This window comes from Cydia fagiglandana, chromosome 11 (assembly GCF_963556715.1).
Source record: "Cydia fagiglandana chromosome 11, ilCydFagi1.1, whole genome shotgun sequence".
Classification (NCBI taxonomy): domain Eukaryota; kingdom Metazoa; phylum Arthropoda; class Insecta; order Lepidoptera; family Tortricidae; genus Cydia; species Cydia fagiglandana.
In genome coordinates, this window is record NC_085942.1 from 17,955,818 (window position 1) to 17,983,279 (window position 27,462).

Below are 27,462 nucleotides of genomic sequence, written 5' to 3' on the forward strand. Positions count from 1 at the left end.
AATTACAATCATTGGACGTGCTCCTACTTGGCTCTAATTGTTGTTACAATTGTCTCGAGATGGCGGGCAACTGTTTGCGTATTCGTCACAAATTGGAGTTAATTCAATGAGCTTTCATATTCTCATTCCTGTTTGTATTGGTAGTCTTTGGAGTCATCTCAAGTCCTTAGAGATAAGCCTTCCATATGAATTGGCTTGGAGCCTTTTCTAAGAAAGCAATTACACGCAGCTTATTTATCATATAAAATTTGTGGTCCATGAATACCTGTTTATGCAGATAATATTTTCTTTATTGAAAATGACTCGTGTCAGTAGATCAACCTTTACATATTTTTGTGACTACATATTAAGAGAGTTGAACAAAAAAAAACATATTTCAGTTTAATACAATACAAATACGCTTTATTGCACACCTCAATACAAAAAACAATGAAGTAACTAAAGTAGAGTTAAACAACATCGCTAGAAAGCGATCACTTCCAGACAACCTTTGTTAGATTGCTGTTTGTAAAGGCTGTTTCAAAATCAGGCACAAAACTGGCAACACCGCATTTTTTTCTAGTTGCTAAGCGAACACTTAACGCTATAATTGGCACTTTTCACAAAAGCTTCAGATCAAGTTCAAATAATCGCACGAGCGTTCTAAACAAGTTAAGAGAGGCGGGTAAACGTGACCTGGGCAATTACTGGGCCCAGGTGGCATACCGTCTGGGAGGGACATGCGACTTAAAACGAGGCTCACATAAGTTAAACGGTGTAGGTAGTACTCGTACCTACACGACGCGTGCTATATTTCTACCTACTTATATCATAGTCCGGGACATGCATGTCTGACTGTCATGTATAATTTCTCTCGCTAAAAACTACATTTAAAACCGACCAAGTGCGAGTCGGACTCGCGCAAGAAGGGTTTCGTACCATTACGCAAAATAAAGGCAAAAAATTCACGTTTGTTGTATGGGAGCCTCACTTAAATATTTATTTTATTCTGTTTTTAGTATTTGTTGATATAGCGGCAACAGAAATACATCATTTGTGAAAATTTCAACTGTCTAGCTATCACGGTTCATTAGATACAACCTGGCGACAGACAGACGGTCAGAGGAATCATAGTAATAGGGTCAAGATTTTACCCTTTGGGTACGGAACATATACTTAACGTAACTTTGAAGGGCCTAACTTAGAAAGCCTTAGTGTTGTAATTATATTCAACGTCTCCCCCAAGTGTCGGGACAGTAAACACTAACGGGCTAAATTGTAGGGTTCATTTTGCCCCAGGTCCCGTGTTGACGCTTGATTTTTATCATCGGCACTTCTCATTAGTCAGAATGAGATGTACCTAAGTGAGGAACGCGATAAACCCCATGCCGCAGTGACGTGTTAAATCAATATTCCTCCTCGGTAGTCTATTTTCCGGCCATCTTCAGCCGGGTGCGCCATCTATCATACGCCGTGCAATTTTCCCGGACCCTTGTCCGGCCGCCGCCCCGCTAATGTGTCCTGACGCTGATTTAACACTATATTCCATTTTTATATGCGAACCGGTTAAATATACGTTCTTTTGGGAGTTAGGGTTTGGAGATTGGAGCAGAGTTAAACATACACGGCCCGATTTTGTTTGTTGTCGATTTTGATACAATTGTACCCAACCCAAAAAAAAAGTTTGAAAAGCTCCCCGTTTTGGGCGAAATAAACACGAGAAGCCAATTTGGGACGAAAAAATTACGTGATTTTGCGTTGACTTACGCAAATTGCATACGTCTCGCCAGATTTTTGGGACATACGGTGAAATTGGACTTATATTCTATAATCTATAGAATCGAAATAGGTATGATAAAAGTTTTTTTTTAAAACAAAAGATAAGATGATTAAAATCCACCCAAATAACGTTAGGCATCGGTGTATAAATTTGTCCTTAATCTGTAAATCTGTGACTTTTTAGCACAGTCAAAGAGGTCACTGGCAGTGGGATAGAGAAACAGATAACTCTGTCTATTACAGTCGCCATCAGATATATCGGAGCGGCCAAGGTGTTCACAATATCTGAACACCGCACTCTAACGCCCTAACAATAGAGGCGTGCTCAGATGATTGTGAGGACCTTAGCCGCTCCGATATATATCTAATGGCGACTGTACATGACATGTAAAAATACGGATTATAAATTCAAAATATTTCAGTTTTCGGCATTAAAACTACCGTCGTTATCCACTAAATACCGTCAGGCTTCAATGTAATCCAGCGATTGACCGTTGGCTTGCATGAAACCTGTTGTTAAAACACACCCGCTTTATTCCACAAAATTGAGGTAATTCCTTAAATAAAACTGTGGTATAAAACGCTTAACAAAATAACACCTAATTTGAAGCTTAATAAACCAGTTAAGGGTTGTTTTCCACCACGAATGAGTAGCGAAATACATACAGCGAGTTTTTTTTTATGATATAGAACGCAACGGAACACAAGAATTATCTGAAAGTAAACAACTACCGTCGACCATGGACACCTACAATGCCAGAAGATTTGGAAGTTCTTTACCGGTGGTTTAAGATGGGAGTACCTTTTTAATATACTACGTTGGTGACAAACAAACATGAGGCCCCCATGATTACCATCAGCCCATTAGCAGCATTAAGTAAGAGATGCTTGCAAGCAGTATCCGTAGCCTATGGACGCCTGTAACATGCGACACTCCGCACCCACGTTGAGCTGGTATCGTCTTGGGTCGGGTCGTCCCATTCGTTTTAGTCAAGTTCTTAAATTACGCACGCATTCTACATTGAAAGCCACCGACGATTGTAATGAATTTAGAATGAGTGACGAAAGCAGAATAGGACTAATTTAAGAACTTGACGAAAAGCGAATGGGACGACCCAAGACGATAGGTACCGTTGAGCTCTGGCAACCTAACTCACCGGCAGGAACACAAAACTATGAGAACAGTACCTAAGCTAAACAAGTAAAAGCTTAGTAAAAGCTTCAAAATGCGAAGTCTAAGGAAGGTAACCTATGAGCCTACGACAATGTTTAGTACCAAAGCACTTTATTTAGCCTGAACACTTTATTACCCTAGAGCCAGGTCGCAAGTCTTATCGCTGGAAATAATCCGTGAAATAACCCGTTTGAGTCCTGATTGTGTCTTGGTATTTAATAACAGTTATCGATGCATACTCGTGTTTATTAGGGCGTTGTGGTCGGTGGGTTTAAATAGATCCGACAAGTTTCGAGTCGGAATTTGTGAGTAATTCTTTCATTCTTTCTCATCGTGAAAATAAAAAAGCGACCAAGAGGTTGACTGCACGTCTTCGCAATTGAACCCTTTGAGCGCTTTACTTTATAAACAAAAACGTCACTGACACGCCAAGGTTCCGGGCGCAAGCGAGCTAATGTTTAAACCTTAAAGTGTCATTCTATGGAACTGGCTAACTATGTAAACAAACCGCCATATTGAAATTGTCTGTGAATAATGAATTTACTGTCAAGTTCTTAAAGTTCTAAAATTGTCTGTGAAAGATGAATGGACCGGCAACAAACTCGGCGGGACACATCTTTTCAAAACATTATTACATCTTATAACTAACATGCATTACGAGTAATTAAGAAAAATACAATCTATAGTAAATTAAATTGGGGGGGATTTAAATCTTCTCGGGGCAGAGGTGTACGGTTGGAGCCGGTAAAGGTTTATTTGACGTTCATAAGCGCATTGTAATATGCCTACTTGAATAAACTATTTTTTATCTTATCTTATCTTATCTTACTAGTAACTTTTGTTTAAGTTCCATAGAATGACACTTTACAAGGTTACTTTGAAAGCGTACGTCATAAAACACATGTCTATACGTTGTTCACGGCGCGGTGGACACGACTAGTAACGATTTAACAGATCGTATGTTGAATTCTGGTTTGATTTCACGTAGTTTAACACTAAAGCCCTGTGACACAATTAGGTTAACGCCAATGTCATACATTTAAGGTAATTATCAAGGATAATATCAATCAAAGTCAACGCGCTATTATCGGCCGTATGCATGTGTAATGAGCTCGGTTTATCACGCTTCTCTGGTCACGTATTACGAATGGTACTTACACTCAGTCTTACACTATAGGGCCATGAAAACGGGTCCGTTTATATGAAAACAACAATTACCCTATCCATTAATCAAATTGCCTTTTCGAATGGTTGTGAGATTGTTGCAAATTTCACTCTAACGATAAATAGACAAAGACATTATTTTCTGCTTCTTTATTACTTTAAATTCTCAAAATACGGATCACAAAAAATAAATATGCAATAGGTAATCTTTGTAAAAAAATATTTAATGCAAGTTGCGTGAACAAAAGACTTTTTTCTTCGCAGAGATAAAAGCAACTTGTGGACTGGAGTATTATTGCATTTCGCAAAAAACTCTTTCAAAAGACTCTCAGTGAATACGTAAATGCTGGGCCGTTAGGCTTCGGGCAGACCGCCGACGACCCAATAAAAAACTTTCCTACCTGTAAACGTGCATAGCACCTTCATTTGTCTGATAGGTCATACGAATGTAGTTTCGTAAGTTCTATCCCACCAAAAACATTCTGTAAAAAACTAGCCAAGTCTCGATGGAGCTGCTTGTTTATCTCTAAAAAGTAATGAAATCTAGACAAAGTCGTGCCAAGTCTAAGGTTCCTTACTGCGATTTCTTTATTATTATAGTTAATGTTGTGTGACTTGGCCGTTGAAGGGTACACAAGGGTACAAAACCAGGTGCTCCATGACACCATTGCACCAATCTGCCATTGCACCAAAAAGAAGTGTTTTTCAGGCTCGCCCATACATAAGTATTATTGAAATACGCAGCTTTATCAAGCCTACAATTGACTGGGTTATTGAATCAACGTTTTCCAAGTGGCAATTTTCCATCGTCAATGGGTAGCGGTTCTGGCGACAGATTGGTGCAATGGTGTCATGGAGCACCTGGTTTTGTACCCTTGTGTACCCTTCAACGGCCAAGTCACACAACATTAACTATAATAATAAAGAAATCGCAGTAAGGAACCTTAGACTTGGCACGACTTTGTCTAGATTTCATTACTTTTTAGAGATAAACAAGCAGCTCCATCGAGACTTGGCTAGTTTTTTACAGAATGTTTTTGGTGGGATTTCACTTCTTTTTGTAGAAACCTCCTGGCACTGATTAAAATAACCGACTTGGTTTCACATTACATCTCAAAACTTTTTTGTAGTAAAAGTGTTGCGAGACTTGCACCTTTTTACATGTAATGTTTTTGATGGGATCTCATCTCTTTTTGTAGGCAGTCCTTCTTTTCGGGTACTCATACCCATACTATGTATACACATATCATAACTAAACATATCTTCATTGATACTCACATCGTACATCGTAGTGTACCTTTACTTTACCTACTATTTGTAGGAACTGCAACAGTAACTTTGTAATATCATATATTTATATGGGATTACAAACTTACTTATGCAGTTCTTAGATCTTTAAAACGTGACTGATATTGCAATATTTTTAGGTTTTCCCTTTATGTGGCCATTAAACCCTAACTCTGTACCAAATTTCAGCTCTCTGAGTTTATGGGAAGTACTAGTTCTATTCTGATGATCATGAGTGAGTTTCATAAATGCGAAACTTTGCTTTCGCTTAACTTCGGAACTAAATGACCTACAGACTTGAAAGTTTGGATTTTAAGTATGTGATTATAGCTTACTGGATGACCAAAATTTCTGCGTTCTGGTCTTATCCAGAGGTTCTCAAATAGGGGCCTGAAAATGCGGCGAAATGGTTCCAGTAAAGGATGGTACGACAGTGTTTGCTTCGCGCTCGACTTGGCGGGGGCACTGCCGTGCCCCCCGATAAATGTAGAAATAGTATAGAAAAGGACGGGTTTAATCCAAATTCGAAATATAGCGTCTTTTAAATACTGAAAAATTGCAAAATTTCGTATTAGACCATCAATACTATAATGTCTGCCCTCTTCTCAGTATTTCTTCAATTTTGCTGTAAATGCATGCTATTTACTTATTCTATCCTTAAATTATTATTATTTGGATCGCAAATATTTATTTTTCAATAATAGTTTATGCACTTTATGCAGGTGCTATTTCTTATCTATTGAAGATTGTTAAATTAGTTTAGTTGATAGATTTATGATAGTTATATGTAGAAAGTTATATGTTATTTCTGTAAAATAATTAGGGGTAGGTACTTAAAACTGCGAACATCTGCCATATTCAGCCGTAATCCGGACAAGCCCAGAAAAATACGCACTTAAGAAAATTTTAGCAAGCGCAGCGTAGGACGTCCACCTACACGATGGACAGACGACCTTGTTAAAGTCGCCGGAAGACGCTGGATGCGGGTCGCTTCCAACCGGCACGTACGGAGGTCCAGTGGCAGTGGACGTCTTATAGCTGAGATGATGATGATGATGATGAAGAGAATTTTAACATTGTTCGATCCGATATCACTACAAGGATAAGTGACGTACACGAAGAGAGGCCTATCACTACAAATAGTAATTAAAAAGTAAAAAATGTTTTTTATTTTATTTTTATAATCAGTTGTTTCACTCCAATGGTCATCCGACATCCGATATCGCATCGTACAATGTGAAAACGCTCTATAGCGATCCGTTCTCGTCTCCTCACCCGTGTAACCAAGTCTTTACCCCGCTGCACACAGCACGATTGTTATGATTTTCTCATTACAATGCATATCAAAAGTGATTTTTAATTCGCCAGCCATTTCCAGTGATGAGTTTAAACAGTTACATTATGTTTAAAGTAATTAGTATGAGCCCAATACAGTTTACGTGTGATAGAAGTGATTTCATGGCTCCTCTACACGATGGGCCAACGCCGGCCACTCCAAGGGACGCGTTAGAGGAAGCAAGTGATATTGCTATCTCATTCTACCGCATGGCTGCGTCCCTTGGAGTGGCCGGCGTTGGCCCATCATGTAGAGGAGCCATCACACGTAAACGAAGTTTGTGAATGTGTGTATTAAAACATGCCGGTCTAGCATAAATTGCGGTCTCGCGCGCGACTCCATACATGTACGTAGTCGCGTCTGATGAACGACTAAGGTGAGAAAAGTAATATCTATAGATATAGATAGATATTACCAAAAAGTTAACACATGCACGCTTAGTACAAAACTGTGACTTTATGACAAGCCGATTTCGCCACGCATACATGGCAAAAATCGTAATTACAGTTATGAACCATTCAGCTACGACCTACGACCTCAAGTTGTAAATGTGTGCGTGTCGCGCAGGAAATAGGCGTGTTATGAAATTTATAGTTACAGTTTTATCTTGGCAACTCGACCTTTGCCTATGTTTTAATTTTGTGAATGTCTTGTCTTGTCTTGTCTTTTTGACAGAGTGCTGTCACGCTTCTATTTTTGTCTTTTATCAAATAATTGCAAAAAAGTTGAGTGCTATTGCATGTCGTTCTGGCCGTAGATAATAATTCTCTTGACAAAATTAAAAACTAAATTTCATCCCATACAAAAAGCCCACTCCGTCACATTTTTTGGGACAAAAACAAGACAGTGAAAAGAATTTTGACTCTTATAACAAGCTGTTACCCGCTCTAGTTCTTGCATTAATGACCGTGCCTCGAAACTACCTGCCGTATTCGAATTTCAAGATATTCACAAGAGACGACACGTACTAGATCCATTCTAGATACGTTATAGTTTAGATATCAACTAGTTCTCTTTTGCAGCGCAATTCGAGCAACCAATGTCACTTTTACTTTAGATAGAGTACCTAAGACATCTATTAGATGTGAATTAGATCTCTAAGTCATATCCTGAAGAAATCGTTCAAGAGTATCTCCAGAATCGCGCAAATGTCAAATTTGACAGGTTACGTCTTAAACATATCGTTATCGTATCTTGGTGATGTCCAAAAGATATCTAATAGATGTCTATTTCAAAGTCCGAATCGGACGCTACGTTATTAGTTTCAAAAAATGTGAAGTTTTACCAACATTGACTAGAACTAAATTAATATAGAATATGCTAATTACTTACAGGTGTGTTGTCGGAGCCCATGTCTAGCTCGGGTTCCAAAGTCTGTGAACAAAAGAGATTTATATTAGAAACGAAATAATCATAGTGTTATTTGCGGTCCAATTAAGATTAATATGTATGTTATTGCTGTTTGTTCAAAGACATTTGAGTAAGACATGAATTCGCGTAAATTGAGCAACAAATATCAAACCCTTACATTTTATAAGTAGGATAATACACTCGGCGTCAAAAAAATCGCACCTCGCCAAAAATTCGTTTCAAGCAAATATAGCTCTTATCTACTGCATTGTACCCTGTCAATATTGGTATCATTTGAAAGCGCAATTAATGAACTTTAAAAAATTAAATCGTTATCATCTGTAAAAACAACCATCGCCGAGCATAGGCGTTTTGTTTAAAAAAGGGCCGAGATCCAATTTTAAACGGTCCGTTGTTGTGCAATCCGGGACGGGTATAAAATGGAGGGTAAAGGTTAGTTATGGTTTATTCGCTCTCCAGAGGTCACTGAGGTTACTAATGAACCGTTACAGCAAGAAAAAACCCTTGGACATGGATACCAGGCCAGAAGAAGCAGCTCAAGAGGTGGCACTGCTGCAAACAAGACTATGGCAGTAAGAAGTCGCTGAAAGATTTAACATAAGCGGTTTCCGAGTCCGTCGAGTCTTGCTGGGGTTCCAGGTAACTGGTGGTTACATCAGGAGGCCTGGACCTGGAAGACAACACTGCTCTTCCGCTAGAGACAACCGGTACATTGTATCGAACTCTTTGCAGAACCGTTTCTCCGAGGCTGTTGAGCTGCAGCAGCAGCTTCAAGCAGCTCAAAAAACAGCAGTAAGCATCTCTACGATCGGAAGAAAGCCGGAAGAGAAGAGGATGTTGCCCCGTAGAGCTGCTACAGGCCCCGAATTAAAGCAATAGCATCGACTAGCCAGGAGGCAATTTTGCCGACTGCACGAAGATTGGACGTTTGAACAATAGAGGAATGTTCTCTTTTCCGACGAGACGAGGGTGTGCCTTTACACCAACGACAGGTGCAGGGGGGTGTGTAGGAGGCAGGGAGAGCAATTTATGCAAGCCTGCACTGAAGAAACCGTCTGCTAAGGGAAGGGATCTCGCATGTTCTGGGGCGGCATTTCGATCGACGAGTATACTGATCTCCTGTGCATTTCCCGCACTGAAGGTGGTCACAGCCAGGGATCCCTGACTGCTCGGCGTTACATAACGGTGTTCTTGGAGAAGCATGTGATCCCATATGATGGTTTTGTTGGACCCAACTTCCAGTTAATGCATGACAACGCCCGCAGTCACACTGCGTTGTTTGTGTGAGACTAACTGTGGAAGGTTGGGATCACCGTTATGGAGTGGCCAGCAAGGAGCCCTGACCTGAACCCAATCGAACATCACTAGGATCAGCTAAACCGGCGGGGTTCGGTCGCCTGATCCTGCTCCTGCCACTCTCGACAGGCTTCAAAATGCCATTATTGAGGAGTTGAACAACTTTCCTCAAAAACGTATGGTGGCACTCATGACAGTCATGACTGATCACATGGAAGCTACTCGGAGGGCAAGAGGAGGCAGCACTAGGCTTTTAAGTTTAGTTTTATGTTTGTTTTTTCTGTATCTGTTGATTTTGTAGTGATTTTATTCGTTGCAATTTTAACTCTGAATACACGTCGATTCGTTTTTCCTGAAAATTTTATTTTTGTATGGGGTAGATTGTCCATTTTATGACATTTTCCAATAGAGGATTTCATAACCTTTCAAATAAGGCCCCATAGTTTTATCTTGCCTTATATAATATAAGGTTTAAAACCGCTTGAAAGCAAAAAGTTAAGATGTGCGATTTTTTTGACTCTCGAGTGTATATACCGGGTGTGGCCTGTAACACGAGCAAATAATTAAAACATAGATTGTACTCCTCAAACGGTGACACTTTTGCTCAACAACTTTTAAAAATTATGAAGTATTTAGACTCCCTATTTTTCATACAAAATAAATATTGTCTTCAACGGACGCCATCGCCACGCCATATCATTGTGATTGCTTGTCACGCCTTAAACATAGCAAAATTCGCAATATATTACGTCTTAGAATAAATTTTAACGTGTATTAAAAATCAAACTACAAGTAATTTTTAAAAGTCTCTGAACAAATGTTGGTCAGTATGAGGAGTACAGCCTACAGTTAAATTTTTTGCTCATATTACAGGCTACACCCGGTATACATAATTTTAATTTTAAGAGTATTAATTTAATGAGCATTATGATACCCACAGTTAAATTAATTGACAAAATCTGACTTTAACAACAATTACCTACTTTCAATTTCGATTTCCTAAAATATTTTCCATACATACATACATACATTTATTTTACATACATACATACATATTTTACCAAAAACTCCGATTCTAAGGCACAAATTTCAGAATTCCACCTTTGTGTGCTTTTCACTTCTGTGTACCGTCAGCAAAGTACGTGAGGGCCTAGTTGTTTTTATTGCCGACTGTACTGGGAAACGTTTCTTCGCCCTCGGAAACGGTGCGATGTAAATTGTTCCCTGAAAGTTTGCGAAGGTTGTATATTAAATTAGGCCGTCGGACTATTCGAGTGTCGCGGTGACTGGTGCTAGTCTAAAGCGAAAGGCAATTTGAAAGGTCTGCGAGGAATGATTCTTACAAAAAATATGGCTGTCTGTAAAGCCGGTTTACGGACGATAATTTTGCGTGATAATGTCATAAGAAAACGTGGCCGTAACGTTACCATAAAGATCCGTCCACAACGTTACCATGTAGATACGTCCACAACGTGACACTTTTTCGTGCATGCTACCGGTGTTCATCGATTTATAAGACGTTATCACGTCAAAACCAATAGAACCACTTCACACGGGGCGTAAATAGGTACATGAAGTGATTCAACTGCCCTTAACACATCCCTCGCTAAGCATCCTCGCACATCACTGGTGGAAACGCAGCCATGCTGATGTCAACTGCAGCTGCATTACTGTGGCGTTGCTGCCGCCGCAGTATCTGCTAATTCCCCCGATAAAATGAGTAATAGATTGAAATGCTGCGATGGAAATTGTTCCCTGAATATCCATTTTATGTCTGCCAGGCCTTAAACAATCTCCATACCAAATTTCATTTAAATCGGAACAACTGTTTAAGCGTGAAGAGAAAAGAAACTGAAGAGGTAACAGACAAACAGACAGTTATTTACGCATGTGTAATATTAGCAGAAGCAGAGATTATATCATCAATATCATCACCATCACGTGGTCGCTTGTGCCTTGTCCTACGCGCCGGGTCCGGCCCGGTTTTTCTTGCTGGACCAAGAGCTCGCTCTCGCGATTCGATTATTCACGTCATGTGTAGTGCGTGCTGTTTCTATGACTGCCGCTCATAGACCAACATCACACAGACTCCGCCACTCCGACAATTGTCGCCCTTCTCTGACCACCCCTCCCCAACGTGATCATATGTGATATTTTTCCTACACCTCCTATTTTTCCCTAATTGATCACATGATTTCTGGACGACCCCTTCAGTCTTCTCGGCTAGGCTAGATTTAGTAAACTAGATAAAAAAATCCCATCAGCTTAATTCCCTCACCAATCTCACCATACCCTGGCCAGGTTGAATAATTTATTTCAACTTTATAATATTAGTAGGAATTACGAATAATCGCGGTCCCTACATGTATTTTAAGGCTCCTCTACACGATGGGCCAGCGCCGGCCACTCCAAGGGACGCATTTATGCGTTAGAGGGAGCAAGTGATATTGCTATCTAATTCGCATGGCTGCGTCCCTTGGAGTGGCCGGCGCTGGCCCATCGTGTAGAGGAGCCATCACATCAATAGGTGATTATGAGCCTTTGGGCTGCCTTTTCCAATCAGGCCGAGATGAGAGGAGACGTGAAGGAATCAGAGAATAGCGTTGGTTGTCATTTCGACTCCGCTGGATAGTAATAATCAATGCTATTGGTTGATTAGAGCTCGGCATCAAGCAGCGTCTATCGTCTATCGTTCAAGCTCGCATCCTCACTTTCTTTGGACACGTTTCTCGACGTGGAGATGTATCCATAGAGCGACTGGTAGTGCAGGGCAGAGTAGAAGGTACCCGAGCGCGAGGAAGGTCGCCCATGAGGTGGACGGACCAAACAAAGGCAGCAATGGACGGCCCCTTGCATGAATGCGCTAAACGCGCAGCCGTCAGGGAGGAGTGGAGGCGAGCCGTCAAACGTGTCACAAAGGGAGACTTCCAATGATGACCACGACCGCTCTGTCAAGAGTGTCCCGATCAAGAAGAAGAGATTGGTTGATACCGACGTCTTCTCTCAGGTGCCTCAATGGAAAGGCAGGCATTGTGCTGTGAGTTGTGACTACGAATGATATGACATGACCTATCTACCTCAGTGATCTGCGCAGCCACTACATTGGTTCCATATACTTCGCTTTAGCACCGCTGAATCGAGTTAGTTATGTTTTGTTTCCAATTTTTCAGCGTGAACTGTACTTCAATAGTCGGCTTTTGTAGTGTCAACTTAACTTGTTTTTACTGGTGGGACATTTTAAATTCTCTAACAGCTCTTAAATAACGTACATTCTTGAAATAACATTCAATTTCGGACATTATGAACTCGAAATCGAAGTAATTTATGGGCTTCTTAATTTACTTCTTAATTTACTTTTTTCGCCTTGGAAACAATATTTTCGTATAGAAACCACGAAGTGTCTTATAGAACAATATTTTAGCGAGTTTACTTTGGAATTATAGCGATTATAACAAGTTATTTAATTTAGAATGCTCCAGAGAGGATTGGAGAGTGGCTACCACATGTCTGACTGCAAATTTCTCAAAGACATATAACAACAATATAATTTACTCAAAGCTGCCACAGCATAGGAACAGAACAAACAATTTGTACACACACGTACGAACATGTTTGTACACGAGTATACAAGGTGCTCGAGGGGAAACCAAAGAATTTAAAGCTTATTCCTTAATATGAAAAAACAGTTTTTTTTTTTTCACGAAAAACGCTTTACAAAAGGGAAACACTTTCTATAAAAACAAATGCACATCAAACCGCCACGTCTCGCGTTCCATTTATGAATATCCGACGGCCGAGATTCCGAATTCAAAATTTCATCGAACGCTCGGCGCCAGATCAATTTCACGCTTATGAACCTTATGATGAAGTCATAAAGTGAAATTTTAAAGGGGAATTTCCGAAGTGTTCGTAATAATGGCGTTATGCTAAATTCATTCGGCATATTGATTTCGTTTACAAAAGGGCGTAAGTGGCGTGGAATTTGTATTAAGTTAGGCCTTTTTTAAAGATAGATGGTGGCACAGCTCAAGTTGGTCGCCAAATGTGCGATTTATTCAAGTCATAGGAACGGCTGCACAAACATAACAAGTGATTTAGAGCGGAGCGAGTAACTCTATAGCTTTGTTCCTTTAGTGAATGTTAACGTTAAAATGTCCATTGTGACGATATATGTTTCCGAAATATGGAGTTTGAACTTCAATTTGACGTTCATTCACTTAATAAGCGACAATGTGTTTTATAAATGAACTTATTAAAACACAGTTGTCGCTTATTCAAAGGGGTCTAAAAGCATTTTAGGAAAAGGTCAGTTTTGTGGACAGTACAATAAAAGTTTACAAGTCTAGTACATAGGTACCTATATATCCCGTCGTACATATTTTAAACTCAACAATTTCAAAAAACGTATTCCGCCTGTAAGGGCGCAGCGTAAAAATTAGCTTTAGATTCCCTTACTTTGCGATGTCCACAGGAAAGACGCGAACGAGTTAAGCATAAATAAAATGTGTATCGTACCAGTGACAAATAATTTAATCGAATTCAAATTGTATGAATCATGTTAACACTGATAATTTTAGTCATTAAAACCTTAAAATTATTAAAATATCAAGCTTTAATATTTATAATTATAAGCCATAATTGTAGGTAATCAATAGGTATTTACGTCTAACATTACTTTAGAAATCATAAATGTTTTAGTTATGCAAGACGCTTATTTAATTAATAATGTATACAAACCCAAGAAGCAAGAAATTACATTTTAGTTTTAAGTTTATTACATTTTGCTCATTAACTTACTGGTCGTGAGAAATAATAATAAAAACTTTCATAAAACCCGTTATACACTTTTTCATTAAGTCGGTTATTACTATAAGGCACAGTTTACACTTTGTCGCAACAAAGAAATCTGTTTATCCACATTTCATTAGTTTGTGTCTATTTGAAGGTAGGTACAACATTAAACTAAAAGTTAGTCTAAAATAACTGAATAGGCATTTGTAGGTATTTAAAGTTGTACCTCCAACTTGCATTTTAGATTTTAGAATTTTTATATTATTTCCACTCGGAATCAGGACTCTTTCGATTCTACTATACGAGACAACAAGTGTCCCCATAATTTCGTATAATTTATTTTGTACGTTTTGTTACGGTCATATAGAAGGTTGTATTGAAAACCGGGGTCAATCGCGGTCGGTCTATGCTTCGTTTTTTTTAGCATTAGAAATAAGGTAAACAATCTTGATGTGTCTTTTAATTGACGAACACATTTTAAAAATAAGTTACGGCAAATATGTAACAATTATGAATCTAATACGATCATTTATATTCTTCTGCTTTCATAAGTAATCGTTTTTGATTTTTAAAAAGCGTTTTTCAATTAAAAGACATGTCAAAATCGCTTACCTTCTTGCAAGTTCTTTCTAATGCTAAAAAAAACGAACTATAGAATCAAAATGACTACAGTAATATTTTGTCTATATTGCTATTAGTCTACATCGCAAACGGTCTAGAACGCAAAAGGCCCACTTTTTATGTAACCACATTTTACATAGGTAGGTAGGTTAGGTTCGTGAGGTATCTTCAAATGGCCGCAGGCCAAACTGCACAGAATAGGAGCCCCACGGAAGCGGGGCTCCGTCGACATCGCTATAAAGTTAAGATAAAACGGAAAAAATAATGTGGGCATTTTGCGTTCTAGACCGTTTGCGATGTAGACTAATAGCGATAGACACAATATTACACTAGTCATTTTGCGTTCTAGACCATCCGCGAATAACCCGAAAACCGTAACCAAACGGACCAATATATTTCGAATACTTTTATTTTTGGTATAAACGGAAAGGCTTGTGATTCTGAGTAGAAAAGAATAATACAAAAATCCCAATTCTAACACAAATAATAGGGTAAACCTATTATTACCTATACCTAAATAGTTAAATCAGATAAAATCGTGTGTCAGATAAAAAGTGTGAACTCGCCTTAACGTCCCTGATGAAAACACAGGTATTTAGTAACGCGGCGTTCACACTAAGCTGGTCAGAGTAATCCGATCTAGACAGAAGTTAGGGTCTGTTTAATATTTAATTACTATTCACTGGGGTCAACGGGCAAACGTGAGGCTATTTTGATATTATAGCGCGATAAAGATAGTTTATTCAATATGCATATTACAATGCGCTTATGAACGTCAAATAAAATTACACCGGCTCCAACCCTACACCTCTGCCTCGAGAAGATTTATATCCCCCCTCAATCGGAGGAGGGTATCCCAATATGGGACCGGCAACATTTAGGTAAGTGAAATATAAATATGATAGTAACTTTGTCTGTCTGTCTTCTTCACGCTTAACCTCTGAACCGCTGAAATTTTAAAACCCTAGGAAAGACAAGTTTATTTTTTAACAATCATCATCATCATCCCATGCAGACGAATTCTCGGGCCGACGCTTGTATTAAAAAAAATATTTCCAGATTATTCATCTTATATTATAATTCAACCCAGCCGGGCTAGTACATGATGGCGCGACAGTATCTCGCCGCAAATAAACTACCCGTCCCTCTTTAAATAATACAGTCAGAAAAAGACGGGTAGTCCATCGCGCGGTAAGTTACTGTCGCGCCAATCACGTGCTTGGCCTACAGCAGGCGTGGCTCACTCCGCGATTTTGTCGCTTTGCTAGAGGTAGCTAAAAGTACATTCGTTCGACCCCAATTTTGGGGTTTGCCATAAGCCGCGCGTGGCGCTGTCGCCACCTAGCGGTCATATCTGTGCTGATCGCGACAGACGCGTTTTGTTAGAGTGAGTCTTCTGTACCTAGTACTATTATTTATTCTGTGCCTACAGTAAAGATGAGATCTCGTTTCGAACCCGTCTTCTTCTTCTTCCTCGCGTTATCCCGGCATTCTGCCGCGGCTCATGGGAGCCTGGGGTCCGCTTGACAACTAATCCCATGATTTGACGTAGGCACTAGTTTTACGAAAGCGACTGCCATCTGACCTTCCAACCCAGAGGGTAAACTAGGCCTTATTGGGATTAGTCCGGTTTCCTCACGATGTTTTCCTTCACCGAAAAGCGACTGGCAAATATCAAATGATATTTCGTACATAAGTTCCGAAAAACTCATTGGTACGAGCCGGGGTTTGAACCCGCGACCTCCAGATTGCAAGTCGCACGCTCTTACCGCTAGGCCACCAGCGCTTTTTTTTCTCGTTTCGAACCCGTAATTGGTGCAAATCAAAACGTCATAACTAATGGAACGTCAACTCAGGCTGACACGAGTTGGCCTTTCGAGTCTTCGTTAAATTACTTAGATATAACTACATAAAGATATTGAATCGCTTTCTAAATGAAAAAGTTGGAGAACGGCTTCATTAAATAACTTGATCTTCAGGCCAATTGTAACCTTTTGACATCTGAAAGATGAACAAATTATTTTAAAAATATTACCATACGCGCACGGATTTCGATCGTACTTGTCCGTGTAGTAGCAAAATTAAGAACTGCATACTTACTTAAAATGTAACCTATACGGCTACCCCCAGTTTGACACCGACATATTCGATAGCGTGTGCGTTACTAACTTTCTATGCATCTCGCTCGCACGTTTGATACTGCTAGGCAGTCGTGGTAAGACTTAATAACTAAACCTACACTTAGAGAGAACTTAGTGTTACATGAAATTCGTTCGCTAAAATGATTAATTTTTAAATTTAAAATATGCTCTCAAGATTTTACACGTACTTACCTATAAGTAACCTATATATTTTCTCTACCAAAAACAGAGCCACATGGCGACGGATCGCAAGAGCCCTTGGTCTTGGCCCCAAACAAGACCATCAACCCGGCCCCAGGGGAGGCAGAGTCACCCTCTCTGCAACCCACTGGGGTAACTCCTGTCCGACGCGTCCTAGCCGCGGGGGTGGGCGCCCCACATCTCAGTAGGCCGGGGTGTGTGGGTGGCGGAGTTCGGACAGGGACCCAGTCCCGCGGGGTATAGCGCGGAACCCGAGCCCAGGGTCACGGGTGAAGACCTCAACGGCTGCGAAGGCGGAGGTGAAGGACACCAGTACGGCTGAGTAGGCGGAGGAGGCGAATCCCCACTGGCAAGCTGCCCTTACGTATTGAGGCAACAGGTTCCCAGTGGAACTGCCGCTAGGCAAACAGAATGGAGATGGACACTCCATTATTAAACCCCACCACCAGGGCTCTTAGCGAGGCCTGGAGGTGTGCTGCCTGTTCAGGATGGAGTAGGCAGAAGGGACGGTAGCGGAAGAACCCCAAAAGGTCAACGGTAGCGCCCAGGTCTTCCAGGAAGACTACATCCTTGGCGTCTGGTGGCAGCCGGCCGTAAAATTCAAGCCAAAACACTTCTCCTAGTCATGAAAAAGTCACAAAAAGAATCGAGTATAAATACTAGGGCGTCCCCCTTAAGCGACGGCATCAAGAATATGGAAGCAGAAAATACTAGGGCGTCCCCCAAAAGCGACGGAAGAGGCACCGAGCCTACATCCCAAAACCATAAATTGCGTATCGCTAGTTGGAACGTAGGCTCGATGACAGGACGCAGCGCCGAACTGGGCGAAGCCTTACGTAGAAGACGCATAAACCTCTGCTGTATACAAGAGACGAAATGGAAGGGGTCGAAAGCCAGGCAAATTGGAAACGAGTACAAGCTCATCTACCATGGAACCGATCCGAAAAATGGTGTTGGAATAGTGGTAGACAAGAACTTTCAAGAACGTATAGTGGAGGTTAACCGAATAAGCGACAGACTTATGTCCATAAAATTCGCGCTAGACGGTCAACCGTGCATGAACGTGATAAGTGCATACGCCCCACAAGTTGGTCGCCCAAGCAATGAGAAACAGGCCTTTTGGGATGACATGTGTGACTTACTCCAGTCAATACCACCAGACGAGTCAATCTACATAGGGGCGGACTTAAACGGTCATGTAGGAAGCACAACAAACTCATACCACAGAATCCACGGAAACCAAGGATACGGATCCCTTAACCCAGAGGGCGAAGCCATTCTACAGTTCGCTTCAACGTACGACCTAGCCATCGTCAACACTTTTTTCACAAAAGCAGAACAACACCTTGTAACCTACAAGAGTGGAGGCAACAACACTCAAATAGATTATATATTAGTGAACCGAGCAAATTTAAGGCTGTCTAGAGACTGTAAGGTGATTCCCGGGGAACCCCTAACATCACAACACAGAATCCTGGTCGCCGAATTTCTGTTGAGAAAACCTGTAAAAGTGAAAAAAGATAGAACACCAAAAGTACGTTGGCACAGACTTGAGCGAGAAGAAGGACACAAACTATGTAGCGAAATCGCAGACCACCTCCCTACTATTAATGATGAAGGTAGCGTCGACACCATGTGGGTAGCTTTCGAATGTTTTTGCAATGAGAAAGCAGCCGAACACCTGGGCATATCAAAAGGACCCTTAAGTAACAAGAAGGACACGAGCTGGTGGAGCGAAGACGTAAAATTAAAAATCGAGCAGAAAAAAGTCCTCTTTAAGCTGTGGCAACAAACAAACGACGATAGTGATAAGAGTGCGTACAAAGAGGCGAAAAAGGAAGCGAAGCGCGCCGTGGCACAGGCAAAAGCAAGTCGCGATCACGATACCTACGTGAAACTAGAAGCGGCTACCAACGACAGGGAACTTTTCAAGATAGCTAGACTCAGAAACAACGACAGCAAGGACCTAAAAACCGTTAAGTACATTAAGAATGAAAGCGGCCAGCTACTCACCTCAGATAAAGACATCCAACAAAGATGGAAGGAATACTACTCTCAACTTCTAAATGAAACGTACCCCCGCAAACAGCCTATTCAACCAGCGGCAGAAACAGTAGGACCGGTTCCGTGCATAACAACAGCCGAAGTACAAGCAGCTGTTAAGGCAATGGCAAACAACAAAGCTACGGGACCCGATAATATCCCTGCTGAGCTGTGGAAGAAATTAGGACTGGATGGTGTAGCGTTCCTGACCAATCTGTTCAATAAAATTCTGGCCAATGGTATCCCAAAGGCATGGAGGAAAAGCTACCTAGTCCCATTCTACAAAAATAAGGGAGATATTAGGCTGTGTGGAAATCACCGCGCAATCAAATTAATATCACACACCCTTAAAATTTGGGAACGAGTAATAAATAGGAGACTGCTTGAACTCACAGAGGTCACAGAAAACCAGTGCGGTTTTGTCGCAGGAAAGTCGACCACTGATGCCATCCATACCATAAGAATCTTAATGGAAAAGTACCGGGACAGAAGGACTGATCTACATATGGTGTTCATCGACCTAGAGAAAGCCTTCGACCGAGTTCCAAGAGACTTAATTTGGCAGGCATTACGAGCACATAACGTACCAGAATACTACATCAGTGTTGTCAAAGACATGTACAAGGGCGTGACAACAAGAGTACGTTGCCCGGCCGGTGTAAGTGATGAATTCGAAGTTAAGGTCGGTGTTCACCAGGGCTCAGCGCTGAGTCCCTTGCTCTTTAATCTAGTAATGAACCATCTAACCGCGAAGTTGCAACGGCCGCCCCCCTGGGATCTGCTTTACGCTGACGATATAGTACTCGTCAGCGAAAATGCGGAAGACCTACAGCGAATACTGGAGCAATGGAGAGTCGCGCTAGAGGAAGCCGGGTTGCGAATCAGCAAACAAAAGACCGAATACGTACACTGCAATTTCAGCGGCAAAAGCAACAGTAACACCGTTAGTCTTGAAGGCACACCCCTGAATAGGGTCGACTGTTTCAAATATCTAGGCTCAGTCATCACCACTGACGCAACTGTTGACACAGACATAACTCAACGAATTAACACGGGATGGCTGAAATGGAAAGAGCTAACAGGAGTACTGTGCGACAAGAGAATGCCGGTACACATTAAAGGCAAAGTTTATAAAACCGCCGTACGACCAGCTCTAACGTATGGCGCCGAGTGCTGGCCCCTCAAAAAACAACAAGAGGATAGACTACATGCCGCTGAAATGAGGATGTTGCGCTGGGCTGGAGGTGTAACGCTGTTAGATCGCATCCGAAATACCCTCATCCGTGGTAGCTTCAGGGTAAAACCAATCCAAGAGAAGCTAGTGGAAGGTCGACTTAGATGGTACGGGCATGTAATGCGTCGCCCACCCGAGCACATGACCCGACAAGTACTTGAACTGTTTCCGGCGCCAAAAAGAGGAAGAGGAAGACCCCGCCAAACATGGATATCCACCATAAATAAAGACATGAAAGATGCAAATGTCACATCTGAGACAACCCAGGACAGAGCGTCCTGGCGAAGAAGGACTAGGAGAGCCGACCCCAAATGATGGGATAAGGCTAGGCGAAGAGAGAGCTCCTCCCGGGCAGGAGTATGGCAGTAGGCTGCCGCTATATAAGTTTCAATTTTGCTTGCAGGCGGCGAGTAACTATAGGTATAATTTTATACCTAAATGTGATTTTTGTGAACGAGTGAATTTTTTATACGGAAGTACTATTAGTTATTCTGTGACATGACCACGACCACTCTGTCAAGAGTGCACGACTAAGAAGAGATAATATATATTTCCTGCATAGAAATGTGAACCGAACTATAACTAAGTAGGTACGGAAATACTGCCTGGTATTTCCACGCGGGCGACATCGAAAATGTCACTTCGGTTAAATGCAGTGTAAACTTGCATGTAAATACCGTGCTAAGCCCGAAACCGATGCAAACAGACCGTGGATTAATAGATAGATGTGGGGCGAATTTAATTTTGATGTTTTTTATTAAAGAGCCGTATGTGGATTCTGGGTGGAATAAATACGACATCAATCGTACATCGACAAACGCCAAACGAATAGAAAAAAAAAATGGTTGTCTGTAAAGTCGATTTACGGACGATAATTTTGCGTGATAACGTCATAAGAATACATTACCATTACATTAGGTAACGTTACCATGGAGATTTGTCCACAACGTTACCATACAGATCTGTTCACAACGTGACACTTTTTCGTGCATGCTACCGCTGTTCATCGATTTATAAGACATTATCACGTCAAAAAATGTATTGTGATGACAGATGATAACGCTCTTATTCATAAAACTTTACAGGCCTGATTTAGTTAAATTATAGATGAGAATCGATGATAGAAAACGATAATCGAAACTTTAATAATATATGAAAATAGGTACATGACTTTTCTTATTCATAAGAAAATTCATAAGCGCGTTACTGTCCTGAATTAGCTACAAATCGTTTGTCTTTATCTGTCATTTTGACTTATGTAAGTTATGTATTTGTAAGAAAGGATGTTTTATCCCTTTCTTGGCTAGGAGTCTAATTTTTTATAGGGGTCTTTGATGGCCTAATTAACCAAATATTTATATCATAACACAACTTTGACACCATACAAATAAAGATGTGTTATATTTGGTCACTTTGGGTACCTATAAAAAATACACGCGAATTACTAGCATTTGCTGAGTCTAGTTCAAAATGCGGTCTGTGCCGCATATGTTTCTTCAAACCCAAGCAATACAGGGTGAGTTTAAATTATAATTTTAAATGAGCTTTGGTCACGTACGGAATACGGAAGCCCTGTTCGGAATTCGAGAATCAAAGGGTGTGCGAAGTTCGCCTTTGTGAAGTTAGGAAGTGTTCGACGGGTCGAACGCCAATTCTGTTCTAACAAGTGGATAAGGTTTTGGTCAAATTTAATTTCAATTTTATAAATTTACCATAAATGCATTAAATTAAATGAAAATGAAAAATCAGTGTGCGTTGCTGCCCCGATGTCTTTATGGACGATTATGGCAGCGCAAATAAATGCACACAGTAGTCACATAACTATCGTCAAAGTTAACTGGCTGTTTGTAAACCTTACTGCCAAGAAGATAAGGTTTACCAAGGGTTAAAGTGTATACATACCCACTGGCAGGGCACAGTAAACACAAATAACAGAAATAAACGTTCCTCTTAACGCAATTCCGCCATGTTTGCTACCGTGCAACCACTGCGCTTCATCTTGTGTGGTGCAAATAAACCAGTCTCACAGACGCTTTAACTAGTATGTTAAGGTGACATTCAGAACCCCTAATGTAGATAAATTTTATTCGATAGCGTGACGTACGCGTTTGCGTTGTCTCATTTGAAATCTCAGAATCTCCGCTCTTTGTATAAGTATTGAGTTTGCCGCAATTTACCAGTAACTCTGCGATAAATACCGGTAAGTAGGGTAACTATGGTAATTTACGACAATTTTACCGGTTTATTACTCGCGGGCTCTATCCTAAGTATCCTATAAGCTACTTTTTAATTTACGGAGGCAAGTTTGCGTTACTCTTCGCTTGCGATGCCGATGGCGCCTTAATACTTGGTAATTAAAGGGGCCCACTGATTAACAGTCCGCCGGACGGTATCGGCCTGTCAGTTAGAACAAAATTTTGACAGTTCCGAACAACTGACAGGCCGGCGATACCGCCCGGCGGACTGTTAATCAGTGGGCCCCTTTACGGTTTTCTTTGGAAGTTTTTTTTTTTATATTACATACGAGTAGTTAATTTTACTTTAATCTCTACATATACTATCTAACCATTAGTATTTTACTAGCTTTTATTTAGTTTCACCTGACCGTTGTCTGTCTGTCTGTCTGTAATCAAATCTCGCAAGTTATATTTGATCCACTTTCCAGTTTCCGATTAAGCTGAAATTTTGCATACATACATAAGTCGGGTGACAATGCAATATTATGGTGTCATCAAGCTGATCTGATGATGGAGACCGGAGGTGGCCATAGGAACTCTGTGATAAAACAACGAAACCTAATGGTGTTTGGGGTTTTTAGAATTGTCTCGATGAGTATTAGTTGCCTATGGAAAGAAAAGTACAGTCAGCGATAAAAACTTGTACCAAAAATGAAATTTTTGCCAATAACTTATAATTAATATCAATAAGAAACGCAAATCCTTTTCTTCTAAAATTAGGTTTATAAAAAAAGAAAAAGTCCAGGTCGTGTCATATCAGAAGGTTAAGGAGTTGGCAGAGGATCGGACGAGTTGGAGATTGCTCCACCGACAAGAGCACAGCTCTTAAATATAAAGAAGAAGAAGAAGAAAATATGGATATAAGAGTAAAATATTAAAACAAAACACATAAATAAATATATGATAAAAAAAACCTAACCTAATACGGTTCATCATGATCAAACTGCTATCAATTTACAAAGGTATTCTATTAAATTAGGGATGCCACCAATGCCACTTAAATAATCGACTGCGAACCTCAAAGTAACCGAATCCGGTTGTCAGTGGGTTTCGGAAACCGTCGCAGTGCCAGGGTTATGACCCTGAGATAATCTCAGGGGATGTATATCAGGAATATCTATAATAACCCGTATGAAAATAGATGTAGAGTAGATATGAAATGGGAGATGAGCATTTTAGGATCACAACCGTTCCTAAAGGTCGCGTTTTTGGGGCACGGCCCAAGCTACCGGTGGTCAGGGCCGCAGAGAGAGGAACCGACGTACAATCCGCGCCGTGTCCAAGATCACCGCCTTCTGCATCAGTCCCTTGATCCAACCACCTAGCGAGAGTCTCTCAAGATGTTGGTCGAGACTCTTCGCTATTAGACCGTTCACTGAAACGACTATCGGGACAATGATCGTCGAAGCAACATCCTACATGGCGGTTATCTCGTGAGCCAAGTCTAGGTTATTATTTTTCATTATTATGAATGGGCTTACTCATGGCCACAGACTAGCCGAGGCGTAGACGTGGCCTACAATGGAGCGAGCTCGCCCAGAAGGTGCCTGTTCACTCTTGATTTGAAGGTTGCCGGGTTATAAGAACACGGAAATATAGACGCCGGCAAGGAATTCCATTCCTTGGCAGTGCGCATAAGGAAAGAAGAAGCAAAGCGCTTCGTGCGAATTGGTGGAATATCTACCAAGTAAGGATGGAGACCAGCTGTGCGTCTAAAAGTCCGATGGTAGAATGGGGACGGTGGAATAAGCTCGTGTAGCTCTTGGGCACACTCCCCGAAGTGCAACCTGTAGAATACCTACAGAGTATTTCATTGAAAATGAAAATAACAATATTTTAACTGCAACATATCATAACGTAGGTAGGTATTAAAAATATTCTTTGGCTGATTGGCTATATACATAAACGTAAATATATTTGATTAAAATGATCAACAACATACACAGTAAAAAAATTGTTAACGTTATTTTGGTGAACCCTGTAAGTACGTAGGATGTGGGAGTCTCAAGAACCTTTAGATTTCTAATATAATGTAAGTACCTAGTTTATTTGTCATGTAAAAGCTCAGGTAATACTTAATACCCAAACAAGTAAAGAAAGCCCCAAGAAGGGTAAATGTGAAGGATGCCATTATAAGCAAAAAATACCTAAAGAATATGAGCACGGATATTTGTTTCTGAGTCTGAGTTATATATTTTACCTATTTAAGTTTGTCTGTAGCTAAATTCTTGAAAATTGCTAATATACAAAGCGCCTTTCCTTAAGTGTTTTAGTATTTATGTATATTGGCAGCAGCCGATGTGCCTGGGCAAATCTCAGGCATATCATGAAATGGTGGCGTTCCATGACATGCCTGGGAATTTCTAGATATGTCTGATTATTTCTTGATCGGCTGCTGACAATTATATGACTTATTATTATGAGTATAAATATTGGGACATGATACCCACCCACTATCACTGCCTATTATGAGTATAAATATTGTGGCATATGCCCACTACACCACTTATTTTGTTACTGTTTACTTTGAACTTAAATTGATTTGTGTAACACTCACGATAATTTTATTTTTATGTTTTACTAACGATAACATTTCCTATTCCTCGAATCGAAGTATAAACATATACACGGTGTAACATGAGTAAACCGAATAATTTTAACAGCGTATTCCTGATCATATTTAGAGACAAAAATGTCCTATAAACTTTTTGAAATTCGCCTAGTTTCAGAGATATTATTAATTTAAAAAAAAAAACAAGTTTTTATTGTTACATAGTGTAAAAGGCCTTTTTGATGGTGATGTTGCTGCAATGGGACGTAGTCTAAATAGCCTTATCGATAGATGTCAAAAAGTGACAAGTAACACTTTGCAAAAAGTGGGTTTTACGAAAAAAAAAAATGTAAAAATCAATTTTAAGTGACAAGTTAACCAATAACATTTATTTATTAAGTACAAATACATTCAAAAACGTGAAAAAAAAACAAAACAAAAAAAATTTTTTTTGGTCGATTGACCTTAACTCATATTTCATTTATTATTTCTTTTGACCTCAGAAATGCGTGGTTAAAATTATTCGGTTTCCTCATGTTACACCGTGTAAAACTCCCAGCTATGTCGAAAGTATATTTAGTGACAACTATAAACTTATCCATCCTTTTTCACTATTTACAAAGAGCCAACTTCATACTTTACCACACCACACACTAACTCAATCTCACACTTTATTTTATATTCAACCGTATTACCATAATTTTACGATTGAATATCGAACGCTCTACATTTGTACTTAAGTTTTTCTTGCATAAGCACCCCATTTCCTAAGTGAAAGGGCTCGGGCCCGCCCGTGGGCTATTTTGTCTGTATTTTGTCCCTTCAGATCAGCTTTGATAGAGTATCCATTGTCGATGTAGATGTTCAAAGGGTCTACTGTTCGATAAGTTAATATGACCCCCAATTTTTGAGGCGTCATATACGATGGCGTGTTTATTTTTATTCTGCCGAGATTTTTGAGAAGCGACTACTTTTTGAGAAGAAGGAATATAGGTTTACAATATTATAATTAGACCACGGGCCAGAATCAGCTTTCAATGACCAATAGCATCCCATGTGAAAAGTGGGCTCGTATTTTTTTTTCTATTTAGAGTAGCGTCTAAACTATCATCGGACAAAGTTCCAATCGGAGTGCGATGACAATTTTTTTTACGTATTTAGGTGGCTGTCACAACCCACCAACGAAGCGACAGCTGACGTTCCGCGGCTTCATTACACATCGCTTGCCAATTTACGAGTTATCGTTAGGAATGTCATGAAGCCATGATGACCCACGAAAGTAAAGAAATGGCTATATAAGTCAACAACGTTGTAAATATTATTATATACCGTTCTGAAATATAATAAATCGCAGCGGTTTACCTCCATATTCTACTGCCATAAACATCACAGTAAATTTAGCCCCAACCACGGCCCCGTAGTTACGCGTACTTGTGCTTGTAGCACGCACGGCAAGCGAAGCGGTGCAGTCGGGTTTACGGTGTTGTTCGAGTTTTACAACCTAACACGTCCACAGACAAAACTAGAACTGATGGTGCAGTCAGAAGCTACTTTAGATTATTAAATAGTTTTTTTTTAGAGAGCCATCGACTTCTGTAAACAAACTCAACATTACGGACCAGCTGCTCGGCTTGAAATGCCTTTGTCCTATTATTAGGAGTTAGATAAAGAAAGCTTTTTAGCGGCAGATAATCACTGGTTTTCAAACTCTTATATCACGCACAGACCCTTATAGGGTGAAGGTTATCTTCCCCTCGGACCGTACTTAAAGCGTATTTTCCGGATATTTATATATTTATTTAGAGTTAGGTACATGTCACTACATATAATACGAAAAAAAAATTAGGACATCATGGCCGTAGACAGTGGCGCCCATCAATTACTTAGTTCATTAACTTACGCACGATTCTGACTATTGGCTATGTGAGAAGTTAATGGGGATCTATATCTGAATTCTTAAAGTCTTTTCTCCTATCTTTGCATTCCCTGATACATATCGAAACCTCTTCGGGCGAGTGATGGAACTCCCGACCCATCACCCGCAGGTTCCCGTTAAGGCGGCATAATTCTTGCTGCGAAGGCTCTTCTCCGCCTACCTGGCCTCCTTCGGCGCTGAGGAAGCGACGCAGTTGCAACCCTAACCTAACCCACTTTTGTGACAGCACTTTTGTGGGGGAAATACAAGCGACGCCAACGCTCGACGTGGGGAAAATAAGAACTATTTAGCAGCTGCCAACTGTCAAATAAGCAATATGTC

General features: G+C 40.4%; 1 protein-coding gene across 5 annotated transcripts in view; it reads right to left on the bottom strand.

Annotated features, from left to right (window-relative positions):
- The window catches only part of LOC134669117 (tyrosine-protein phosphatase Lar), a 680,297-nt gene that overhangs the window by 515,822 nt on the left and 137,013 nt on the right, over positions 1-27,462 (bottom strand). For all 5 annotated transcript variants that reach the window (XM_063526652.1, XM_063526651.1, XM_063526653.1 and 2 more), the window contains exon 3: positions 8,052-8,093. In XM_063526652.1, coding sequence (XP_063382722.1) covers positions 8,052-8,093 — 42 coding nt within the window. The remainder of the gene's footprint in view (positions 1-8,051; positions 8,094-27,462) is intronic.